This window comes from Eufriesea mexicana, unplaced genomic scaffold (genome assembly GCF_001483705.2).
Source record: "Eufriesea mexicana isolate 0111107269 unplaced genomic scaffold, ASM148370v2 scaffold1121, whole genome shotgun sequence".
In the NCBI taxonomy this organism is placed as follows: domain Eukaryota; kingdom Metazoa; phylum Arthropoda; class Insecta; order Hymenoptera; family Apidae; genus Eufriesea; species Eufriesea mexicana.
Window position 1 is genome coordinate 400,526 of NW_016909245.1, and position 24,455 is coordinate 424,980.

General features: G+C 29.9%; 4 protein-coding genes across 6 annotated transcripts in view; 2 read left to right on the forward strand and 2 right to left on the reverse strand.

Annotated features, from left to right (window-relative positions):
* Nucleotides 1-576: 576 nt before the first annotated feature.
* On the reverse strand, nt 577-2,753 carry LOC108547573 (cytochrome b561). The gene is made up of 5 exons (XM_017900153.1): nt 2,675-2,753; nt 1,450-1,662; nt 1,168-1,376; nt 887-1,044; nt 577-784 (listed from the first exon to the last, which is right to left on the reverse strand). The coding sequence occupies exons 2-5, from the start codon at nt 1,658-1,660 to the stop codon at nt 622-624; spliced, it is 741 nt and encodes a 246-aa protein (XP_017755642.1). The 5' UTR covers nt 1,661-1,662; nt 2,675-2,753; the 3' UTR covers nt 577-621.
* A 638-nt stretch (nt 2,754-3,391) lies between these two features.
* Coq5 (ubiquinone biosynthesis protein COQ3, mitochondrial) lies at nt 3,392-4,900 on the forward strand. The gene is made up of 5 exons (XM_017900170.1): nt 3,392-3,566; nt 3,865-4,277; nt 4,435-4,523; nt 4,609-4,732; nt 4,811-4,900. Exons 1-5 carry the CDS (start codon nt 3,407-3,409, stop codon nt 4,898-4,900), a joined length of 876 nt encoding a protein of 291 aa, XP_017755659.1. The 5' UTR covers nt 3,392-3,406.
* A 234-nt stretch (nt 4,901-5,134) lies between these two features.
* Nucleotides 5,135-7,761, reverse strand: LOC108547532 (recQ-mediated genome instability protein 1). The gene is made up of 9 exons (XM_017900101.1): nt 7,648-7,761; nt 7,384-7,527; nt 7,113-7,316; nt 6,800-6,957; nt 6,352-6,640; nt 5,990-6,259; nt 5,591-5,866; nt 5,433-5,525; nt 5,135-5,302 (listed from the first exon to the last, which is right to left on the reverse strand). Exons 1-9 carry the CDS (start codon nt 7,759-7,761, stop codon nt 5,135-5,137), a joined length of 1,716 nt encoding a protein of 571 aa, XP_017755590.1.
* Nucleotides 7,762-9,339: 1,578 nt separating this feature from the next.
* Nucleotides 9,340-24,455, forward strand: part of LOC108547552 (uncharacterized) — a 22,175-nt gene continuing 7,059 nt past the window's right edge. For 2 of the 3 annotated variants that reach the window (XM_017900130.1, XM_017900132.1), the window contains exons 1-3: nt 9,340-9,411; nt 12,954-13,283; nt 15,994-16,228. In XM_017900130.1, the coding sequence (XP_017755619.1) occupies nt 16,201-16,228 (28 nt within the window). In that variant the 5' untranslated portion in view covers nt 9,340-9,411; nt 12,954-13,283; nt 15,994-16,200. Of the gene's footprint in view, nt 9,412-12,953; nt 13,284-15,986; nt 16,229-24,455 lie in introns of all 3 variants that reach the window. The other variant, XM_017900131.1, reaches the window with a different exon arrangement.

The following is a 24,455-nucleotide window of genomic DNA, read 5'->3' on the forward strand; positions in this document are numbered from 1 at the left end:
TCTGTCAGTATATACTTACAGATAAATACAAGTATAATATTCACATATACACATTTACATATATAAAGTAATATAATATTTTTGATACTTTACATTATAATTTTTTAAAATACAATTTATTAAATATTAAAGGATATGTTAAATAAAATATATTTTACATAAAATAATTAAATTTTGCAATTTTAGCAAATACATTATTGGAAAAAGAAAAGAAATTAAAATAATATCATTTCTAGATTTCAACTGAGATTCTTAATACTATCTTAAGCATTGATGATGCATATTACTATTTTTAATAAAATTTAAATCATATTTTTATAATCAATGTAAAATAATTTACAATATATATTATAGTCTACTCATACGAGCAATATAAGAAATGAATAAATTTTTTAAAATTAATTGTTTAATAAAGAATAAAAAATGAAAAAAGCAATTATTATTCTTATTTCTTATTAAGGAGTGTAAAAGACGATATTTAAAATTAGAGGAATTGGAATGCTTTGAAGATTAATATTATAAAAATTCAAAATTTGACATAATTATTACATAAATATACTTAACTTTTTTGTTATATCTAGTAAAAAAAAAACAAATAAATTTCTTATATACTATGACTATTTACTGAGCTCTGCCACTAACTAATGCTTCATCTTCTGGTTTAGGGAAACGTTTATAACGTTCTTGTGACACCAAATAAACTGATAATCCACCAAAAAGAATTAATAGAAGTCCAATCACGTTAATTAATACTGCTTCATCTATAAGCTTTGAATAATTTTTTCTGAAATTGTATATTATATGATAAAAAATAAAATATATATTTAATATATTATTAAACTACAATTTGAAATTGATAAAAATATTAACACAAGGATTAACTTACCCTAAAGCAAAGATTGCTTTTTCATTGAGTCCTAGAAGACAAGAAGCTATCACACCAACAAATCCTGCGATTCCAAAATATACATGAATAGGCATGTAAGAGGCTCGTAATGGGACTTGTAATCCTGGATATAGGAAAGAAAGGAATCCAGCAAGCCACTAAAATATTAATATTCAAACATCTCATTCTACAAATAACATTTTTTCATTGCTATTTTAAAATATTAAAAAAAATATTAAAATACAAATGAAAAAGCAGTAAAAAATTGAAGGCATTTATACCTGGCAGCAAAATAAAATTACACTAGTGAGTCCAATCCAACTATGAAGACTATACATATTTGGAATTGGTTCAGGATTCAAGTTATGACTATCAAATACAGTCACAAGAGAAATTATAACTAATACAACAACTGATAACATTATACCAGCATGAATTAGTTTGAGTCTTCGTTTTCGTGTATTCCTTTGTGTCCTATATATTAACATACCTATAAACATTGGAGATTATAAATTAACGAAGAAAATTAATTAACATAATTTTATTTATATTGTTAAATATACCATTGGCATATAGGAAGACAAATCCAATAACCATTAATAGAGGATGCCAATTGAATTCTAAGCTTGGATTAGAATTCCAAGCAAAACCACCTCTATAATTACCACACCACACTGCAACTAGAATTATTAGTACTGCCCCAATGATTTCCATTAAAATAACCAAAGGTTTAAAACCTTCTACATTTGTAAGTAATTCTCCAACTTGTTCCATGTCTGAAAATAATTTTATAAATACTTAATTCAGTTTTTAAAATATTATAAAATAAATGTTAATTAAATATGATTTCATACATAATCAATAAAATTAATAAGTCAATAAAAAAAAATTTTAATGTAATTAAGTAAAATACCTAAACAAATTTGATATGCGTATTGATAAGTCATTGACATGATGGTGAAACTTTAAATGTCTTTTTTATGTAACCCCTTTTGGATTTTAACAACACTTATTTTTGAAATTATTAATAAACATAGATTTTTCTTCTTTTAATAACATTTTATGGTTATCCTTTATTTAATCTTTGCCATTAATTTAGAAAATTTTCTTATCTTTATTTTATTTTTTAATTTATTTTATCATAAATTTAAAAATGATACAATATTTCAACATAAAAGAAAAATCAACTTTTGTTTAATTGAACCTTATGAATTTATATACAGAAATATATTAGATCTTTATCTATTATAATGTATACATAATAAGATAAAGTTATTGCTTTAACATATGGTAACAATTATTCAACTTCCTTTATGCTTTAAAGATTTAAATATAATTGAAAAAAAATGTATATATGTATAAATATATATATATTTATATATAATGTACAAATATCTATCAAAATAAATGTTACATAATGTCATGCGTGTAAGTTATTTAAACTTTAATGAGTCACAGTATAAACAATATTTTGTTATGCAATTTTTTTTCTTTATATTAGACCATATATTCAATTTTTAAAATTGTTAAATTTACATCTTATAATAATTCTATAAAAGCATCTTATGTGATATTGTTCAAAAATAACTTCCATAAATCAACAAGTTGAAGTTCAACAAGTGTTAAATGTCAATATGACTAATGACATGTTGTACACAGATTAAATTTTCTAAGATATTACGGTCTTTAACACCATTACATTAAACAAATTAAAGTACATATTAACACAATAAAACAAAAAATATATAGTTTTTAATTAATCCTACTATATGAAATTGGTCACTTTACCTGATCAAACCTTTCTATAGGAAGGTTTAGAGAAAAAATCAATAGATACTACGCAGGTTCTCCAACGTCGTAAAATAAATTATCGATTATACCCAATTGTGCAATGTGATATTTAAAGTTATCGCAATTCTAGTCAATATAGCAACTAATTACAGATAAATATTTTGATTTAAAATAATATCAATTAATATGTGCATAATCAGAATATAACTTAAATCTTTATATTAATTTTTATATGAATTAATTTCAAGTAGTTAAAATAATGAAAGTAATTACAATAGAATATATATACATTTATATAAAATCTAATGAATATAAAAATAACTGTTACAAAACAATATGCGTATTAGGAATTAATTCACATTATTAAAAAAAATTTTAAACTATCATTTTTCAAATATGCTTATAATACACTTGTATTATTTTTTACTTATTTTTAAGATAAAATTTATTATAGGAATAACATACGTAACTTTTTTTAAGAAATAAGTTATATTTAAAAATTGTAAAAAACGAGGTTTATATAAATTAATACAATGTTAGTTTGTAATAATTTGATGTTTTAAATTATAAAGTTTAACGTTACTAGTAAGAAGCGCCATCACGAGTATAAAATTAAAGTTTAGAGATAACCTTAACAAATTTTGCTGATAAAAGAAATCACTTATTTTTTATATTATGATATATTATAATTGATATAAACAATTCTTGTTATTGATAAAATACTTCACAATGATTGAGAAACGAAGACATTTTTTAAATTTACTGAAGAACAAAAGTATCACTTTGTTATTTGAAAAATATTTTTCAAACACTGCCACAATTAATATTGATGAAAAGACAACACATTTTGGATTTAAAACTATTAAGGAAAGCGATAAAGTAAAAGAAGGTATGCTTTATAATTTATTCAATTAATTTAAACAATTTTTTCCGTTTTTACCTTGTATATTATAAATTATTTTGTTATCAAAGAAAATATAATTTTTATTAAAAGAAGGCTTATTTTATGAAAGAAACAATCCTAAATTCAGCTTATTAAAGTAATAATTGAAGTTTAGTATTTATATAAATTTTATAATAATTTATTTGATTCTTTTTTACATTAATTTTTTATTTTATACCTTTGTGGTATAAATAATAACAGTTTTTTGATTTTTATTTTTTTATTGAATAAATCCATTTTACAGTATATACAATTTTCGAGAAAGTAGCAAATTCTTATGATCAAATGAATGATGCTATGAGTTTTGGAATTCATCGCATTTGGAAAGATATCTTTATTCAAAGGCTTGGACCAACTCATGGTAGCAAATTATTAGATTCAGCTGGTGGTACTGGAGATATTACATTTAGATATTTAAATTATTTAAAGAATACTTCTAATCATCAAAATGTGAAAAGTTCTGTAACAGTTTGTGATATAAATAATAATATGTTAGAAGTTGGTAAAATTAGGGCTAAGAAATTAGGATGGGTAGATCAAAATAATGTTGATATCGAATGGAAGCAATGTGACGCAGAAGAGCTTCCTTTTGAAAAAGATTCATATACTGCTTATACAATAGCTTTTGGAATTAGAAATGTAACACACATTGACAAGGTAAATCAATCATATAAAGCTTAGATTGAATTGAATCTGAATTTTGATTTAATATTAAATTTAAATTTATTCGTAAATGAAAATAAATTAATTTACATTAATATCATAAAATTTTTAAAAGATTTAATATTTTATTGAAGAAAAATATCTTTTATAGGTACTTTCTGAAGCATACAGAGTACTTACACCAGGTGGTCGGTTCATGTGTTTAGAGTTCAGTCATGTGCATAATGATATTTTAAGATGGTAACTATCTAATCTTAAGATAGAATAAAAATAATATGAAATGCTAGACAATGGATAATTATATTTTACAAAATAAAACTTATAGGTTATATGATCAATATTCATTTCAAATAATACCTGTATTGGGTACACTTATAGCAGGAGAATGGCAACCTTATCAATATCTTGTTGAGAGTATTAGGAAATTCCCAAAACAAGAAGATTTTAAGGTAAATAACATATTATAGTAATGTGATATTTACATTGTTTATGTTAGAAATGTGATTAATTTTTAAATATTATTTTAGGAAATGATTGAAGAAGCAGGCTTTAGAAATGTAGTGTATGAAAATTTGTCATGTGGGATAGTAACTATTCATTCAGGTTTTAAATTATAACTCATCGTTTTTTATTTACATGTAATTAAATAAATTAAACAATAATTTATTTATTATATTTTTTATTGTATAAAAAAATTTAATAAAAGTAGTACTTTGTTATATATTATAAATTGTGATTACAATTTTATTGTTATATTTGTCATATAATATAAATGTGTTATTTCTTTATTTTATATATGGGATAAGTACAAATTTATAGAAACACACTATTAATAGAAAAAAAATGAAGATTTAATTATTAATCTTAAGTAGAAAATTTCTTAGTCTTCTGTCTATTATTTCTTTCTGTTCCTGAGTTAGGTTATTGATTTCAATCACGGTTGGCTTTTTATTTGTATTCAATTCTAAGTTTAGTAGTGCATCCAAAGTTTTTATCTTTTGTTCTGCATTACGAAAGCTCTGAAATATTTATATCATTTTGTTATTTACTTTTTTTATAAAATATAAAATTAAATTAATAAAAATTATAGAAATATTAAAATCTTTAGAAGATTATAAAATAATTTTAAAAAATATTAAATTAAGATACCATCCTAAGTTTATGTTCAATGTCTGGATTTTTCTTCAATTTCTTTTTCAATGAAAATTCTTGTACACTGAAACCTAATAAATCCTCCAAAACCTGGAACCATGAAAGTTTTACATATTTAAAACATATTAAATTGTAAATAAATTATAATTATATACCTTATTTGAGAAAGAAACATTTATTGTTCCAGTACCATCTGCTATTGTAGCTTCCAAAATCCATGATAAATCACTTTTTGTCAATTTTCCAAGAATTTCAACACGACCTCGAACTGTTTTAAAAATAGTTTCTGTTACTACTTCATTATTTATATCATGAATAAATTCACAAATTTTTGGTTCTTCAAAAATATTTACTACTTTTGTAAATTCTGTAATTTTTCTATCCATTTTACTTATTTTCAAAGTTTTTGCTATAGGTGGAGACATTGGAATCTAAAAAGTTATATAATTAAATTTATTTTAAACATAGTAATTTTTTATAATAAAAAATAGTAAATTGTGTTGTTTAACAAAATAAGGAAATTAATATAAAATAAACAAAATTCATTAACTTACACTTCTTTTTTCACCAACTAGTAAAGCCTTTCCTTCTATTTTTGAAGATGAAGTACTAACTGATGAATTTATTTTGGTACTAAATAACTCAGAATTTATATGTGAAGAATCTCTTTTTCCAGCTCTTTTTAAAATATCATATTTTACATCTGTAGTTTCTTCATCTTCATTTATTATAATAATATCATTCTTTTCTGTTGGCAATGTTCTAAAGGGTATTGCAATGTTCTTATGTCCTATTTCTGTTTCTATAAGTTGTTCTTCATCAATCTGTAATAAAATATCTCAATTAAAAAATGACTTATATTTTAAGACATAATTCATATTAATTAATTTTTAATAAGATTAAATATTAAAATAACCATTTCCAAAAAGCAATCGTCATCATCCATGATCAGTTTATCTTCACAATTTGTAATTGTTTTAATTTTTGTATCAGTATTTCTAATTTTTGTCTTAGTTTCTGTTTTAGTTAGATTTTTATTATATTTATTGTCTTTACTATGTGAGTCTTCAATTTTGGAAACATTTTCAAGATTTATTTCAAAGTCATCTTCAAAGAAGTTGGCATCTATTTGTGGTTCTTCTTGTTTAATGTTTTTTGATTTTGTCTCATTATCATTATAGGGATCAGGATTTTCTTTAAGATTCCTGTAAATGATAAATATACATATACTAAAGTATATATCAAGATTTTATAAAACATGATTTAATATTTCATTTGATTTCAACTTTTTTATTTCATGATTTACTTTTGTTTTAGGTTTTTATCACATCTTAATTTTTAGTAGTAACTTGAATTAAACTCACAAAGCTCTAGCTAAAACATTTTCCAAAGCATTAGGAATTAATAACTTATCAACTTCACCACCAATTCCTTTAAGTTTTCCTTCTTCTAATAACAAAACACCTTTACGACATTTCACTGGACCCATTATCATAACTTTATATCCTGGTAATAACATATCCTTGATAAACGGAACATGAAAACATTATATAAATTTTGAAGAGTGCTTTATAATTTATGTTTTTAATATTACAAAAAAATATTATTTTAATTTAATAAAACTTTGATATCAACTTAAATAAGTTGAACAATGAAAATTATACAATATTAACATACATTTAATTGTGAGATGTAACTATATTCAATTCCAATTACATCTTGTACCCCATCTGTTAATCGTAGTTGTATCATTCTTTTTTTGGGTGGTTTCCACTTTTCCATCTTTTCTGTTTCAGATTGTTCTACTTCTGAGATATGAATACTTCTAATTTGTTCTAATTGTTTATATTTTGATGTCGCAATATCATACATTTGTTCTATCTGATTACAAAATAATCATAAGGTTCTTAAAAATTTTAAATGTAGACAAACATATGTATGTATATACCTGAAGAATATAGTTTTCAGATAAAATAACAAATTTTTGCTCCAAAAGATTATGAGGCAAACTTCCATTATTATTATTAATTTCACGCAAATCACTAAGTTGCCATTGTACTTTTACAAATTGTAAAATTTCTTGTGTATGTGGCTAAAAATTAAATTAATTATAATTTCAGTTTTATATTTATAAAATTCAATGTTTATTTTAAATTTAAAACTGTGACAATATTTTTTGTGAGTTATTTGAATATATAAAATAAAAATTTACATTTTCATGTTGATTCACATAAAACTCTACACAATCTCGCAACCATTCGTCATTCATTAAATAACATTCTAATTTTAATTTGCTTTTTATTCGTTTCAGTATATCCTCATTCATTTTTACGACTTCATAATTTAATTTAATATACTAATTTGTGATATAGTATAGTACACTTTTGCTTCTGACTTCCGACTCTTCAATGATTGAATAAGCAAATAGCACAAATTTACCAACTATAAAAGAAATATATTATTTTGGGTCTTAGTTTTTCTTTTATTATTTTATTTTGAGATTCTTATAGTGTGTAATTAATTTTTTTAATTGTTTTAATTTAATCAGGGTGTATACATGTAGATATATAAGTGTACAAATTATGTAACAATTATGGAGAAAATTTTTTAAATTAAGATATTTGTAATGAAAAAATTCTATTCAAAAAATTCCTGCTGTCACCACATAAAAAATAATATAATTTTAATATATTTAAATGTAGATTCAAGTAGACAGATAAGGTTACGTTTTTGATATAGTGACAGTTAATGGTTGCTAAGTGATTATTTAAAATATTTATATGATATTGCGTAGACAATATGGTATATAATTTATTTAGGCAATTTTATGTTAAGAAATATTAAGTGTACAAAAAAGAGTTATTTAACAAAAATTTGATTTGTGTAATAAATAAGATATGTATTAATTATATTGATATTATACCAAATTATATTTTGTTTCTTATATGGTTACGTATTTGATATGTAATTATGAAAAACTTTATAATTTATAAATTCTAACAATGATTAAATTTTTTATGATTTGTAAATAAAAATAGAATTTTTATGTTTACAGAGATTTCATTTACTTAAGTTTATTCTATAGATATATAAATAATAAATTGTTTAATTTAAAGAAAAATATTATTTTATAAATGGGAATTAAGTAATAATTTGTTTTAATAAAATTTCAATGATAATGATCTGTATATTACATTTAATTTTTTATAATATATAAATTAATATCATAATACACAGTTTAAAATTATAATTTTAAAAATTTTTTATTTGTAATAAGATTATTGTAAAATTGTAATATTTTGTATCATCTTTATTCTAAACTTTTGCATATACAAACGAATGTACTTTAAGCAATTCAGTGTAAATATTTTCAGCATTGCCACAGTAACTGTAATTAGTTAAATAAAAATATAGTTTTTATAATTTATGAAACATACGTAACAAATTGAAATAATTTTCAAATGTCTACATATGTTATGTATTCTTTAAGAATACCACTACGCTTGCAACTATTAGTACTATTATGGTTACTGTTAGTTACATTTATTAGTAATTAAGAAAAATTTTGTTTTATTTTACACAAATACCATCGTTATGATTAACACATTGTCATCGCAATTTTATTATTCTACAATGATTTCCATCCCTACATAACCAGTTCACTCAAACCTATTTTTAGTCTTTCAAACATACATTTCTGCTGATAACCCTAGTGGGGGTGAGTTACCCTTAGTGGGGGATTGAATATAGAGGGGGAAGCCAACCGTCAGGGCAACGCATGCTTTCTGATGTTTCAGTAGGCCGCGCGAGCTTGTGCTGTGAATATGTTGTTTTAAGGTGGTTGTTTCTTTTTCTTTCTCTTTTTATGTCATTCGGTCTGTTCTTTTTCTTTCAATATTCTTGTGCGTGATTCGATTCGTGATTGTGGGATATATTGTTACGAATAAATATCTATTGATATACGTGTGCTTGGAAGGTACGTATATACATGTAAAATTGAAAATGTATATATGTGTAATATATGTATATTGTGCACATAGCTACATAATTATAAATTGAAAATCATTATTTAACTGTTGGATATTGTGATATGAAATTTACTAACTAACCTTTAATAAGAAAATTAGAAGTCGTAGTCGACAGGAGAGAAATGTGATAGACTTTTTTTCGCTTTAATTGATATTACAGTGTGTGTTTGCTTATTTGATTAATTTAATACTTTAATAAACGATGGTTTACTTTAATGGAATACAAATATCAAGTAAGTACAAAAATATTTTAAATAGAATCGTTATTGTTTAAATTTATAATTGAAATAAATTTATAAATTATATATAATTAATTGATATAAAACAAAGAAGTAGGATTTGTGGCTTGGATAAAAATTGATTATAGGTATCAATTGATTTATTGCTTAGTTTTATCCTTTTATCCAGAAAAATCGAATCGATTGTTTTTAATTATCGTTTAATTTCTTTCTTTCTATATTTTCTACATGTTTCAATGGAATAATATGTGTATTCGTACCATGTATATATAGAAATATACATGCACCATACACGCGCACACACACACACTCAGGTATATGAAACCTATGTACACATATACAATATGTAGTACAGACAGGGTTTTTACAAGCATGTAACCGCCAAAATTGAAATTATAGATAAGGTTGAAGATCACTTGATTCACAATAATATCATGTGACATATGGTCGTGACTTTTTTTCAGTTATTGATTATTGAATACTTGTGTAACAAACTAAGCGTTTCTGTAATATTGCACCGTTCTCTCTCTGTTATCCTGTTTTTCGTCTCGCTTATATGTATGTACATTTTACGCAAGCTTTCCGTACAGCAATTATGTAAAGAAATAAAAGATACGAACGAGCTCCTTTTTTTCCATTTTTTTTTTTCTCTTCTAATAACTATGAATGAGGGATACGATTTTTCGTGACATTCCCATTGCACGAAATGTCAGAAGATAAGTTTATATCGAACTGCTGAGTCGTGAATTTGATTAACATATTGAATGCACGAAATTCCATTAGCTCTGTTCGAGACGATATCGCATTATTTCTTTGAATCTAAAATCGCGTGTTCCATAAGCGTCATGAAATGGCGCGATATTACTTTTGAAATTATCTTACATATTTATTTACATGTTACACACAGGCTTAGTCATTCACCTATGTGGCGCTGTGCACAAAACGCAATGTGGATTGTACCAAGCTTATGTGGAACGCACATAAAGGGAATAAAATTTATGACGTACATACACGTACATGGTAACACGTTGAAAGACACAGGTAGTTGTTGCCCTAATGGTATTTTAAAATTTCTTCGTCGCTGAAAATCGTTCCTTAAGTGTTCACGCCTGATGTCATTTTAAACTATCGAGAGCATCGTGTCTTGGAAAATTTCAGATTTCGATATTTCGTGCGTTGTAACTGAATATTAACCAAAAAGGAGTGAAATATTTAGAAGAAAATGTACCGTATTCTGACAGAGAAGCATTATACATCTTGAACGTTGTATTTTCCGAAATTCAAAATTTGTATATTTGATACGTTATAAATTGCGCTGACTCTTAACGATATAGAGTGGGATACTTTTAATAAAGTATGTAATATTTTAATGAAAAATCTGTGCCCTCTGAATATACATTGCATTTTCTGAAATTTTAGAATTCGTTGTATTACGAAGTATTTCGACATCGTGCGTATTAGCAAAGTGTAATTAGAGTCTAATAAAAAGTAGAATATGTTTTTAATTATTTTAATGATTGAAGCTCTATTTTTAATTATCTTAGTTTTTTTTGGTAAAATAAGGTATCATGCAACTGTACAAAAGCGTGAAAAAGCGGGTTGAAAAATGTTAAAAAATGTTCCCTCGTAGATCAGTTGGGAGTTGACACAATTTTTTGGTATCTCAAAGTTCGGTAATAATAAAAAGCTACACAGTGACAAGTTTTTACATTTTTATGCACTTCTGATAGAAACTTGTAGAGTAATGCCTTGGGTATTTAAAGGCGTTATTGTCATAATTCGAAATGTTGAAAATATTAATGTATAAATATTGATTAATTTACTTGTTCGCAGAAGAACTAAGCTAAGAAAAGTAAAAGAATTGTAGGCCTCATTTTATTTTAGAAAACCAAGGAACACGCTACCTCGAGCCTGAGGGGATGAGAAAAGAATTTGCTTGGAATCTTGAATAGTTTCCGACGAAATGGCTTATAACGCTTCACGCGACCCATTTTATAGGAGAATGTAGTTTATCAGTACATATAATTATCAATCAATTCAATCTTCTGTATGTCTGAAATATCTAATACACTGCATATATTTAATGCCTCGAATTGTCATCATAATTATTACCACTTAAATCCAAGTTAATTAATTGCTTTATCAGCGAGTTTATCATCGATTAGAACATAAGAAATGATTAAATTTGAATTAGTTTATTTATTTACAGAGCAAGTAATAAAATCCCATGTTTACGATTAAGATTTTTTTCTTTTTTTAATTCTTAATTGCTGGTAGTGATTTCGATCGTGTTAGTTGGAACAGAATGTATCACAGGGAAATGAAATTGCTTAAATTACCAAATGTAGCTCATTACGAGCATTCTAATTGAGAGAACTTTCACGGTCCCTTTTAATTCTTAGTTCACGGTAGTAATTTCATTTAAGTACTTTTATGCGTGTGATTGTATACACATACATGCATGTGTTTGCACTTGTTTCGTGTAAATATGTACGTAAAGTGTGCCTAAATTTATTCATGTATATAAAAAGTATAATTTGATGTATCCTGATTCGTTACGCGAAATGTTGCAATGAACATGTCGATAAACAATCGTGTAATTAATAAGTTGAAGAAAAATATTATATACTCGATAAATGTGTTTTAAAATTTGTTTCACCAACTTCTTAAAGACAAAAATTTCGTTGCTTTTTGTGAAACAATTTAGATAGATTTTCACATAACATAGTAATTATGATAACACCAGAAAAATGGAATTTTTCGTGTTCTTTCTATTGCTTCGATCTATTCTATAGAATTACAGAATAATTTAAAAAGAAATAACTGCAGATCAAATTCCTTGTTAAAGTCCTAATCCGAAAATCGTAATATTTTAAAGTAAAAAGTATCTCTTTCTTTTTACGGTAAAACGATAAGAGTAGTTTAGGGGATTAGTATTTTGTCGGCGTTATGGCAAAAGGCTACGATAATTTGAATTCGTTAGCGTGTCGTCTTTACACGGAATTACTGCTTTTAAACCTTTGAATAATTTTCATCTAATTCAAATATTAATGGTATCGTTAAAAATACGTTTTTTAACGAATATTTAACATTATTGTTATTCGGTATATATAAATTTGCAACTATAGCTGTTCAGAATTATACATTTACCCGCCGTGTTCACGAACTGCTTCAAAATTTATATGCGCTACGACTGTGTCAAGCAATATTTAACGCAGTTTATGTTACGACTAATCTACATTGAAATTTAGAAAGGGCATAAGTGAACGACGATGAAGAAAAGAGACACCTATCATACGGAAATCGAGTGTACGAGAAGAAAATGTTGCGAAAGAAATTAACTTTGCCTTACAAGTGAACTCTAAATTTCTCCGGTGATTTGAATAGTGACGATTGAAATGTGATAAGAAGGAAAAGTAAGAACACAGTCCAAGGAAAGAGTAATATGCACTTGCAAGCATCGTGGAAATGTTCGTCAAAGGAGGTTCCTAAAAAGGAAAAGCTGCAAACGAAGAAGAAATACCTTCTGGAGACGGTCGCCTCCTGAATGATGAAGACAAAAGGCAATTGTGAAACTTGAGGTGAGTTTTTTCAAATATTTCATATATCTTCAACCTAGCGATAGCATAGATTTATTGATACAAATTAAAACTCACATGCAATGGAAAAGCAAGGAACGATGAAGAAATCCTTCGTCTTTGAAATGGAAGAATTCGAAAATTCTTGTACTCACAAAAATTTCCAATACCGGACTTTCCGAATCTTTCAACTCTCAATTTTAATTTTCCCATTTCCAAACCCTTCATTCTTGGAATCGTAGAATTTCAAATTATTTAGATCCGTAATATGTAATTTCGAATTATAAAATGTATTTCGCGCTTCATGATTACGCTTTTGGCAACATTAGAACAATTTCAAACGAACGAGAGAACTATCGGTACTTTGCGAATTACCGTAGCCATTGTGAACGAAAATCGGATTAGAAATTTAAACGAGGGCCAAAACGAGGAGACTTAAGTCACAACCAAGCGTCGTGATATTGAGACCAAGACCGAGACCGAGACCCAGACCGAAATAGGTGTTCCAGCAGAAAACGTTATCAACATCAGAGAGCAGAGAGCCTCGGTGAACCGAGAACGTGTTTCTCTTTAAAAGAAATTAGCAGTGATACCTTTCAGGGCTCTTGGCCTCCTCTCGAGTGCTCTAGAGTGCAGAGTGCAGAGCATGAGGTATTCAGTTCTCGGCGCACTACTGGTATTCTTATTAACGATACACTGGTGTGAACTACGTCTTTGTCATGGTCGAACTATAAAATACGTGGAAGAATTCAATTGCGTAAAAAAGCGATATTTTATTTCACTGGTAATTAAACAATGTATTTTAACACTAAACCGACTACAGTCTAAATAATGTCATTTTTAACATACAACGTAATTGCTTTGCTCACTTGACTTCCCGATTTTTTCTTTTAATTAGTATTATCAATTTTCCAATATCTTCATGTATTCCATTTTCTTTGCAATTTTCTGTCTTCGTTTTTCCATCTATCGGTCATTTGACCGATCTTTGCAGGTTTAGTGTTGTAACTGTCTTTTTTCTTCTTTTTGTCAATTTTTTTTTTTACTTTTGTTGAACTCTGATAAATTTTAGTAGAATTTAGTATTATTTATTTATTTATTTTTTAATTCGTACGAAATTATATGCAAGTTTTTAGCAATTACATGGTCCGTGAAAATTGAAATTCTACGAAATTGAATGAACTGGGAGGTCACATTAAAATCAGCATGAATCATTATAACGATCTGACAATATTCGGTTATTTAATATTGAAAAATTGAATCAATTCTCACATTTGCATGTGATACGAACCGCGAACGATCTAAATACAAATGTAGCGTGACGACGAATTTAAAATACGTAACATTATTAAGATAATGTCACGAGTAAGAGCATATACAAGCACGGTTCGATTTTACAAATTATCGTTTTTTTGTTGAAATTAAATTACCGATTATAACACCGGTGATGTTATAATATTTTTTAAAATTCTAATTCCGTAGAAATTCTCAGTCCATGAAAATTATCAGGAAATAGGATAATGCGGTTATCAAAATATTCAATTATCACCTATTGATCTCGTTATTCAAATCGTTAATAAAATTGTCGTGAATTTATTACAATATATTGGATGGTGTGATTTCATCACGTTACGAATTTCCTTGTAAGAGCATGTCTCGTTCAAATATTTTTTCTATTTATTCTAGCAGATACATTATTTTCGCGAACACATGGAAGAAATATACAATGTACATCAATGTATCAAAATAACAAGTGATACGGTAAGTGTTAAAAGTACAGAAAGGAAGTGCGTACAGCTCGCAAAGAGTGCTCCATAAATATCGGAACCTGTCGATTGGTTATTATCAATTATCCACTCCAGCTCTTCATCAAACAACTATGGGAACCCCCTATCTTTACACCTTTTATCCGTAAACTGCTCGAGTTCTGTTCGTTAAAAAACGTTATCAGTTATCAGCTAGTTGTTATGCACGGAGGATTATAAATGGCAGCTTTTCGAGAATGAAAGAAATAAATTTGTAGAAATTTAGAATTTCGCGAGTCCCGACTAAAAAGTCTTTTCTTAGACAAATACAATTTATCTACATTTTGAAAAATGAAATTACAAAAGATGAAATAGAACTTTCAGTTTCTATCGAACGCGAAATTTCACAGAGCTTAGAGTTTCATGCAATTGATTTCGTAAAAGACAAAATTTCATGAAAGATACGACGTACTTTATAGTTAATTCGTCTAATTAGTTCCTATTTTATATATCAGGCGATCAAGTTCGGTGTGCAGTTACACGTAACCTTGTCCTTCCGCAACCTTGTCGAGTTTAACGAACACAAACAAGCTAAATGTTATTTGCATAGACGAGATTTCCCCGGGACGATTTTAGTTTTAAAGAGATTTCCGCGATTATCATTAATTTTTTATCATTAATTATCATTAAATTTCCACGATCATGATTTCTCCGACCAAATGTAATTTCCAACGATTAATCCCGATCTTTCGAAATTACAGTGATTTCTAGCGGAAAAGAATTTTGAAATTCCCGATATCCAATCGGGATTACGATTCACGTGTTTCTACAGGTCTATAAATAACGAGTTTTTTTGGAATCTCGCGATTATCATTCGCTTGTGTTATTTTACGATCGATAACATTGTTTCGACGTGTTTTAATGGATATGTTGAAAACGTTTATTTACGCGTTTGTTCGAGAGGGTAGGTGATATCGGGTATAGTAAGGATGAACTCGCGGCCGTGGGTAAGACGGAGATGACCACTAGATCCGTGCCTCGTCCTGAAGACGAAGACGAGGAGGACGAGGAAGACGAGGAAGAAGAAGAGGAGGAGGAGGAGGAGGAAGTCGACAAGGAGGCTCGTTCGAGTCTACGATATCACTGCCACTGATATCCACTCTCTCGTCGCATCGATGCCGATCCCTGCGTCCATTGATAGAGGTAAATTTTCCCATCAATCGTCATCTTATGATTTTCTACGAGCGGCACTGAAAATTTTATACTTTCTTTCTACTTTCCATTTCTTTTGTACACAGGAAGTTCAACCTAAACTATCTAAATTGTCAACGGACACTACTTCGAATATTTATTACATACACCTTGCGTTAAACACCCTAATTTTAATAACGTAACGTTTTAATAATTTATTATCGTAGGGTATTGTCGGAATATTGAGAAAAACAATGACTGAATTAAATGAAGAAATATAAACGTCTTCTCTGCAGTCAATACGTGATTGCACTTATCAGGTCAATAATTTTTGCTCCTAGTTTTCTTTTGATTCACTTCGCACGCATTTCCTTTGATTTTTATTCTATTGTTTCATTCTTTCTCTTTCTTTTTTCATCTTTCTCGTTCATTCTTTCTCTGCTGACTTAAGCATTATTTCAAACTCACGCCGTCATGTATCCCTCACGACTGTTTATGCTCACTTACTCATGTTTTTTAAACCTAACAACTAAGGTTACACACGCTTAGAAATGGAGAATGTGAACTAATCTAAACAGATTACCCTTTTGGTAACGTGACGTAGTTGTAGAACTACGCTTAGGCTACCCTCTATAATGTATATATCCAAGAGACAGATTAAAGTGAAATTTAGTTACGTAGATAACACTTTAAAACGAATGCTTGGTTGATTAATGGGAAATTAAAATTCACGTTGAATGTATATAAGTGGTATGAAAAATAACGCTTTGCGTACAGACATAGAGATTCTTTTTGCACGATAAAATCGGCCAAGTGAATCTTGACCTAATCGAATTGTTTACGCTCGAGGCCTTGATGCTCGCCAGACCACCAAAGAAATTTCGGAAATGTGCCGTGGAATATATGCTCCCGTTACGAAACTTGTTTTCTTGCAACATTACCCGTTTTTCTGCGCCGCTTTCATCGCGGGAATTATTTTTCACGGGAAAATTCTTCCAATTTTCTGACATATTTATCGAGACAAATATGTATATATTTTTGTTTCAGGGAACGAATTAAAAGTAATCGGAAATCACAGTGGAAAGATGAACTAAAGTTTCTTTTTCGTTACGATATCTAGGAGAAATCGTTATAGTGGTAGCAACACGTTATTCTATCAATGAATAAGATTTATGCGAATGTATGGAATTAAATTCTACAGGACCAGGTCGATCTGTATGATTAAATTAATCTCGTATAATTTAATTATTGGTTTAATGAAATATCGAATTCGTTGTTATATTTTCGTCTGGAAAAACGCGATTAAAATAATAGCTCGAAGAATCGAACGTTCGGCTAATCGAACTTCTACGACTACATTGAGGTGAATGCGAGTCGAAGGCCGCAGTCTAAATTCGTCTCGTTGAATTTCAGCTCTTATTCCTCTCATGGATTCTACACGTGACCTTGGATCATTGACATTACAAATGATCCCCTATCTAAGGCATACTTCTCTTCTATGATTTTCCAATCTACCGATCCTCGCGATTTCGAAATATTTCGTATTTCCAAAGCAACTCGTCCTTTCGAAGAATTTCGGTTCGAATGTAATTAATCAGGATGATGTTACGTGAAATCTCGCCGCGATTCCTCTTTGGTAGCTTTCGAGAGAAAGGATGAAACGCAGAAGAATTAACTGTGATTCGTTGAAGCTTCATGGAGAAGGGAAATCATATTTTCCGGAGAACTTATTTCGAGCGTTTACCTTCGCGAAAACAAAATTCTGTACTCGAGACGTTCCGACAGAAACTCTAAGAAAACAGCAGCACGATACATCCTGTAGAATGTGCAAACTATCAAAGTACCTTTCTATCGTTTTCTTCTTCTTTCTTTTTTCTTCCTCATTCTCTTTCTTCGAAGCAAGTTCAGCCTGACTATTATTCTCGAGGAATCTTTTAAAACACGCCAGGTCAAGTTTCGTGTCAAAATAATTCGTTTTCTTTTTTTTTTTCTATAAACGATTTTGCTAAAACATGACACTGCGGTCTTAACACGAACCTTGAGCTACTTTAAGTCGACACCAAGCTCAATTTGGCTATCCCTGGAGTAAGAAAAAATGCAGGAAGCATTGAAACTCTTCCGCAAAAGGAGTCCCTCCATAGGTCGACCTATATTGGGCTTGACCTTTGTCCTACCGCATACTGAACATTCTTTTTTCTCTATCCAACTTGATTTTTCCCGATAGGGATCTACCGAACGTCGATTTTCCAATTATGATTTAATTAATGCGCATTCCTGTCCGAAAAGCAATTGTCTTTAACATCGTAGCTCGATAGCATGTAATGGTATTTTATCAAGGCTCCTATCGATGAAATACGATAAATTAATTAGTCTTTACGATACATCGGATTTCATGAAATTAAGGATACACCAAATTTTAATCCAATTTCCAAAATGTCGAAAAAGGAAACGTTATAAATCGAAACAATAAATTGAAATCGTTAAACGATACTAATTAGAATTACTGACCTATTGATGGATTGAATTTGGTTTAACGACGAACGCGGCTGATTGCAGCTGATTATTTTGATGACCCGAGGTGCACAATGGTCCTCGTAGCAAACGAATGGACACGTTTTTTAATAGGTCAAGTGTGAACTGCTAATTACACTGGATTCCATCCTCTACGAGCCTCTACGTCTTTACTAGATATGCTGCTATCAAACGTATTATAGAATTCCCTTCTTCTACGATATTTGCGAAATAATCATTGAAGGATGAAAGGTGCAACATTTCAACTTGTTCTATTATCACAATTTTTCATTTATGTGGCTATTAAATCAAATAAAAACTTGACGTATTATCACAGCGATGTATGTAAAAATATTAAATAAGAAAACTACATTTATGCAATTCGTGGATTAAGAATTCGTTTAAGCAACTAATCTACATCGAAGAACCAGGAAGATTGACGATTCTCATTAGCAATATCTTCACAGGTATTAAAGTAATCACTCTTTGAATCACTAGTAATCATCCCTCGGATCAACTGGTAATCTTTCCTATTTATCCCTGCAGTAGCATCATTGTGCATTAAAACTAATCCAAAATTAACACTCGGATAACACCTAGTACTTGTGCTCCAGGATCCATGCACATTGGTACAGAACGAAGCACTAGGAAGCGGATTAAGAAGAAACGAAGAAAAAGACGATCAAACGATCGCCTTGTTCTAATCGCACCTTCGGTGTCTAGAATACAAGGAGCGCGGCAAGGCAGATGGTTAATTTCGATAAGACGGTGAGCTTATTATCGAGTGGGTGGAGAACGGAAGGCAGCCGATGTAAGCACGTATCGTAGCTTTTGTGGCTGGCAGAATGGATTCCATAATGAGATGCCGTGTAAACTGGGACATCTAATTATACTCGAGTGCACACCACTCCAGAAACGTTCGGTCGTCCCTGGAGCTCGTGCCTGGCTCCTGTCGAAACGATAACGAATATTCAAGGATCACCCAACAACGAGGCTTTACAATACTTGACGATCGTAATTTACTGGATCCTATGACTGGTAGCAATGGCTTCGATTACATTGCACGACTCGCATCACCAGATAATCATATTGGCAAATGAAAGTCTGTAACGTGCGATTTCAATTTACGTTCGTCCTTTCGATCCGTCGAGGTTTCTCATCAACGAGAAAAAGGGGCCATTCGGTTACATGGGATCTCCATTCGGTTTCGCTTACTTACTAGAGGTTGAAGGATGGCTGTATTTCATAACATGGAAAAGTAGGTGAACTCGTGATGCTGGTTACGAAGACTTCATAACTCTTGATAATATATGGATAAGAATTGTCCGATCTTGACGTAGCTGGGTAGAAACTGTACAACTCGAGATATTAGGACAGCGAGAATGCGAGAATTCTGTTACGTCGGTATTAGAAACTAGGATATCATCTATTTATTACAAAGAGCGAAATTCTTCGGGAATTAGATTTTTAATTGTAATGAAATTTCTGAAAAGGAGGGTAAATGTTCGACATTGACCCTTTTAGCTCGGTGCCTAGGAAAAACTACTGACCCAACTAGCCAGCAGTTTCTCTCAATTGTGGAAGATTGGAAACGTTCCTGAAATATCAGTTATCGAGCATTTGAAATGTAAAAAAGAAAGGATGAGGTTGGAGAGTAGCGATGAAAGCAAGGGAGAGGGTGAATGATACCGAGAAGGATGCAATCACCAGAAGAACAATCAGTCCTAAGTATGAGCTTTTCAAGCACCATCGGTATATCTCTCTCAACCATAACGACTCCTATTTTCTTCCGTCTCTCATTCGCTCGTTACTCTTCACCGTTTTATACTAATTCACGAATTCACGATCATTCGGTTCCAAACACTTCTTTCGATGTGGAACGAATATTTTTAGGATACATAAAAATAAAACAGAAAACGATGTTTATTATTGGAATATTAATTTCTTCTCGTATCTAGAAGAATAAAAGTCATGTTATTAATCATTCACATCTTCGCTAGTCGAAGCACAAATATATTACCGCTAATGGATTAAAAATCGTCAAAAGAAGACATCGACATAATCTTCCACGCAATTTTTTAAAGGAACTCACGAATGATTGTTCTCGTTACACCCTATGACGCTCTACTGATAAGGTCTCGTACTAATCAGGAGAAACCCCAGTCAGCGACAGTCCATTAAGTAATTAGATCCGATCAGACATACCTTCATCCTAATTATTACGTGCGATGTCCATGTAACTAGAATTAATGTGTTTCATAGTAAATCTTCTCTATACAGTGGACGTAGACACGAGGAGCTACGAGAGTGTCTAAAAAAGTCGAACCTCCAGCAGACTTTAACTAAAACCGCATCACGAATTCTTTTTATATACACTGAAAAGCAGGGGTAGAACATTGTACTATCAAAACAGTGACAAGAAAAGGCAGAAGCAACAGTGAGCCGGCCGTGAGCTTTGACCTGGTGACCCGTAGTGCGTGGGCTGGAAAGAGGGCACGGAGCAACGGGAGGGGTTCTTTCTCCTCTTGCAGCCTGGAATCGATACCTGGCTCCCCTGCCAGCTCAACCACCCCGACGAGTTCTCCGTCTACCCTCTCTACCCCAAGTTGAAATGCCTTCGACCGCCTACCTGCCCCATATCGATTCCCATCCGACACGACCCCTTTTGTTCATCATGAAGAAAAGGACGATTTCTTTCTTGATTGCTTTACAAATTGTTCGGCGTGCTATACCAATTAGGAGCGATATATTATTGCCAGTATACAGGAATGTAGCAAGGCCGTGAACTAATCCTTTAAATAATCGTGATAATTTACGTTCCAGAGCTCATGGTTGCTTGTAACTCCTCTTTTCGTATACACATCATCTCTATAAGCTCGACGTGCCTTTATCATCTTTGAAAAACCACGATAAACGAGATGAGTTTAGGTGCTCTATTTTAGGATATCTGTGACGAATAATGTTAGAGATATATGTATATAGGTATAGAGGATGATGGAGCTTGAACATCGATGTGCTTAAAGTCTCTTGAATTCTCGTAAATCTGTCAAATATTTTATTTCAATGCCTACAATATAAGTTCCGCGACGACCCTGTTGATTTTACGACGTTATATTCCTCCGTATCATTCGACTAGAAGTACGTCTTGAGTACGTTTCGCACTCGATGCAGCTCGATTTCATAAATTGAGTTTGCCAGAGTTGTTGGGCTGTTCGTGTTGTCAGTTATCAATTTGGTCGTTCTGTCGGGTAGACGCGAATTTCATTTATATATACGTAGTATAGTTGGAAAGCGGGGTGTGTTGATGGTTGTTTCAGAGAAGCTGTTTCCTTCTATGCACGTTATCGGAGAAATACAGAATCGAATATGTAGGTTTGATTTACGAGATACTACTCTGATCGCGGTGATGAGATTCATTAATCAGAAAGACAATTTATCTATCTTGAACGATTATTTATCGGAAAATAAAACGCTGTCTAATGGGAGACTTGATTCCAACCATTGGAGATCGTTTCAATTACGCAGATGTTGCATCTAATCGTTCGATAGATTAAGATGTCTCGATAATGCGATCTCGTTGCGATAAACCACTTTAAAAACTATTAACAGTTTTCCGTCAATAATTATATATGGGGTGTTCGTGGATCGTGAACATCCTTTAAGATTGTTAATAAAAATTTGTACGTATCGAATGAGTAACGTAAAACGATACTAAACATTTCTCCGAAGTTACGGTAAAAGTAGCATCGAATTTTTTAAATAACTTTTTTCCGGTGTTTATTCAAAAGAGTGAAAAATTTTTGTTAACTTTATCTGAAAAGGCTGAAGAAATGTTTGAGAACAAATATATCGTACATAATGTTAGTCCATTTCATTATTTCAATGATTATATCGGATAATCGAGGGAGCAGAATTTTTAATTTTAATTATAGAGGAATATTTTACGAAGTTTCTATTATCTGTTTTCGAATTGCATAATGTTGCGACAGAAGTGAATGATACACCTTATCAACGTACATTAGAGTCTAGGCCGATTTTATATTTATATCTAGATATATCTATAGCTATATTTATAATGCAGATCTTTTCGTTAAGTTGTTAGGCCAACATTATATCCAACTGTATAACGATCATGAAATTTTACAGAACCTTCGCGTACAGTGACAGAAGTCCACATGATGATAATAGACATCGATCTCGAAATGAAAGATACTACGTTGTGCATTTAACGAAAGACCACTCCGAGTTTTCTTCAAAGGAAAGGAGGAAGACGATGAAAAGCGACTGAACGAATTCTTCATCACTGAAACTCGAGTCTAGTTTCCCTTTAGCTTGTCACGACTCATTTTTGATCATAAGAAAGAAGTTTCTGATGGAAGATAGTGATGCAGAGACCTCGTTTCAACCGATTTTTTAATTAATTTCTTTTTTTGTAATAGTTGCTTTATTAAATTGGACGTGATTCTTGTTATCTAGCAATAAAAATATGTATAATTTATTATTCAAACGAAACGTAAAACTATTAGGTCTGATAGATCGTTGCTTCTTTAAAAGGTGGAAATTAAAATATTGACTGGTACACAAAAGAAAATAGCATAATAAGTAAAGTTGTTCGTTGTACATATTTTATTTGTATTTGCAACATTTTGAACTCTTGTTTTAGAGGATAATTATCGAGATACTATAGATTTTAATTATAAACTATTACTGTGAATTTTAATTATTGATCAATGATGTGTATTGATTTGATCTTTTTTCAGCATAGTTCGTATGATGATCATTTTAAGGAAACTTCGTTGTTATCAATGCTATCGGCAAATAGCTTTAAAGCTTTCGGAGGATTTCGTAAGGCAGGATCCTTGAGGGTTACCGCACACCAGCCACAGGTTGTCGTCCTCGTTCGCTTAAATCGACCTATTAACCCCCTTATTCAGTGCTTCCTAAGCGAAATCTCGGAATTTCGACCGAGTTCACCGGGAATTCCGTTTCGTTGAACATCTAAAGAACGTGTCTATTCATTTCCTTTCTCTCTTTCAATCGTTCGAATTTTTCAGCTCTCCAAACTGCAATCTTCGTCGAATTTTTGCCTCTTTGATTACACTGTCCAACAAATTTTAACTTTTTCTTTAATCTGTAACATCCATTAGGTGTTTTCGGCTAAAATGAAGTATTACATAAAAAATAAGAACGTCAGAAGGTTCACTATTATCTTAAAAGTTAGATGTGAGTATCCTAAATATATCCATAATTACAATTATTTGTGCTTCTCATATATATATATATATATATATCTTTCTTGTATTTACAACGATATTACTTATTCATTGTCTTGATATTTGTTTCTGATTTTTATACTATCCAAATCCTAAATAATCAATAATATATTAATTACTAATAAAGTTACTATTAGTGAAGATAAACTGTTAAAATTAATAGTAAATATTGTTTATGTGTAATCGTGTAACTTATGTTATTATAAAAATAGCAAAGGATTTAAAAAAAAATATGCACCTAATGCAACCGTTCATATCGCGATAATACTTCAATAAGACAGACAAGGATAAAAGTTCAAGCGACATTCAACTTATTGTTAATAATTATTTGAAGGTGTATATGATTTGGTAACAACGAGCGTCATGATTTTTCGTCAAAATACTGAATTATGAGCAAAACTAGAAGTGAAATATGAACAAAAATAATATGTGAACATGCTCAAGAATATTCTTTC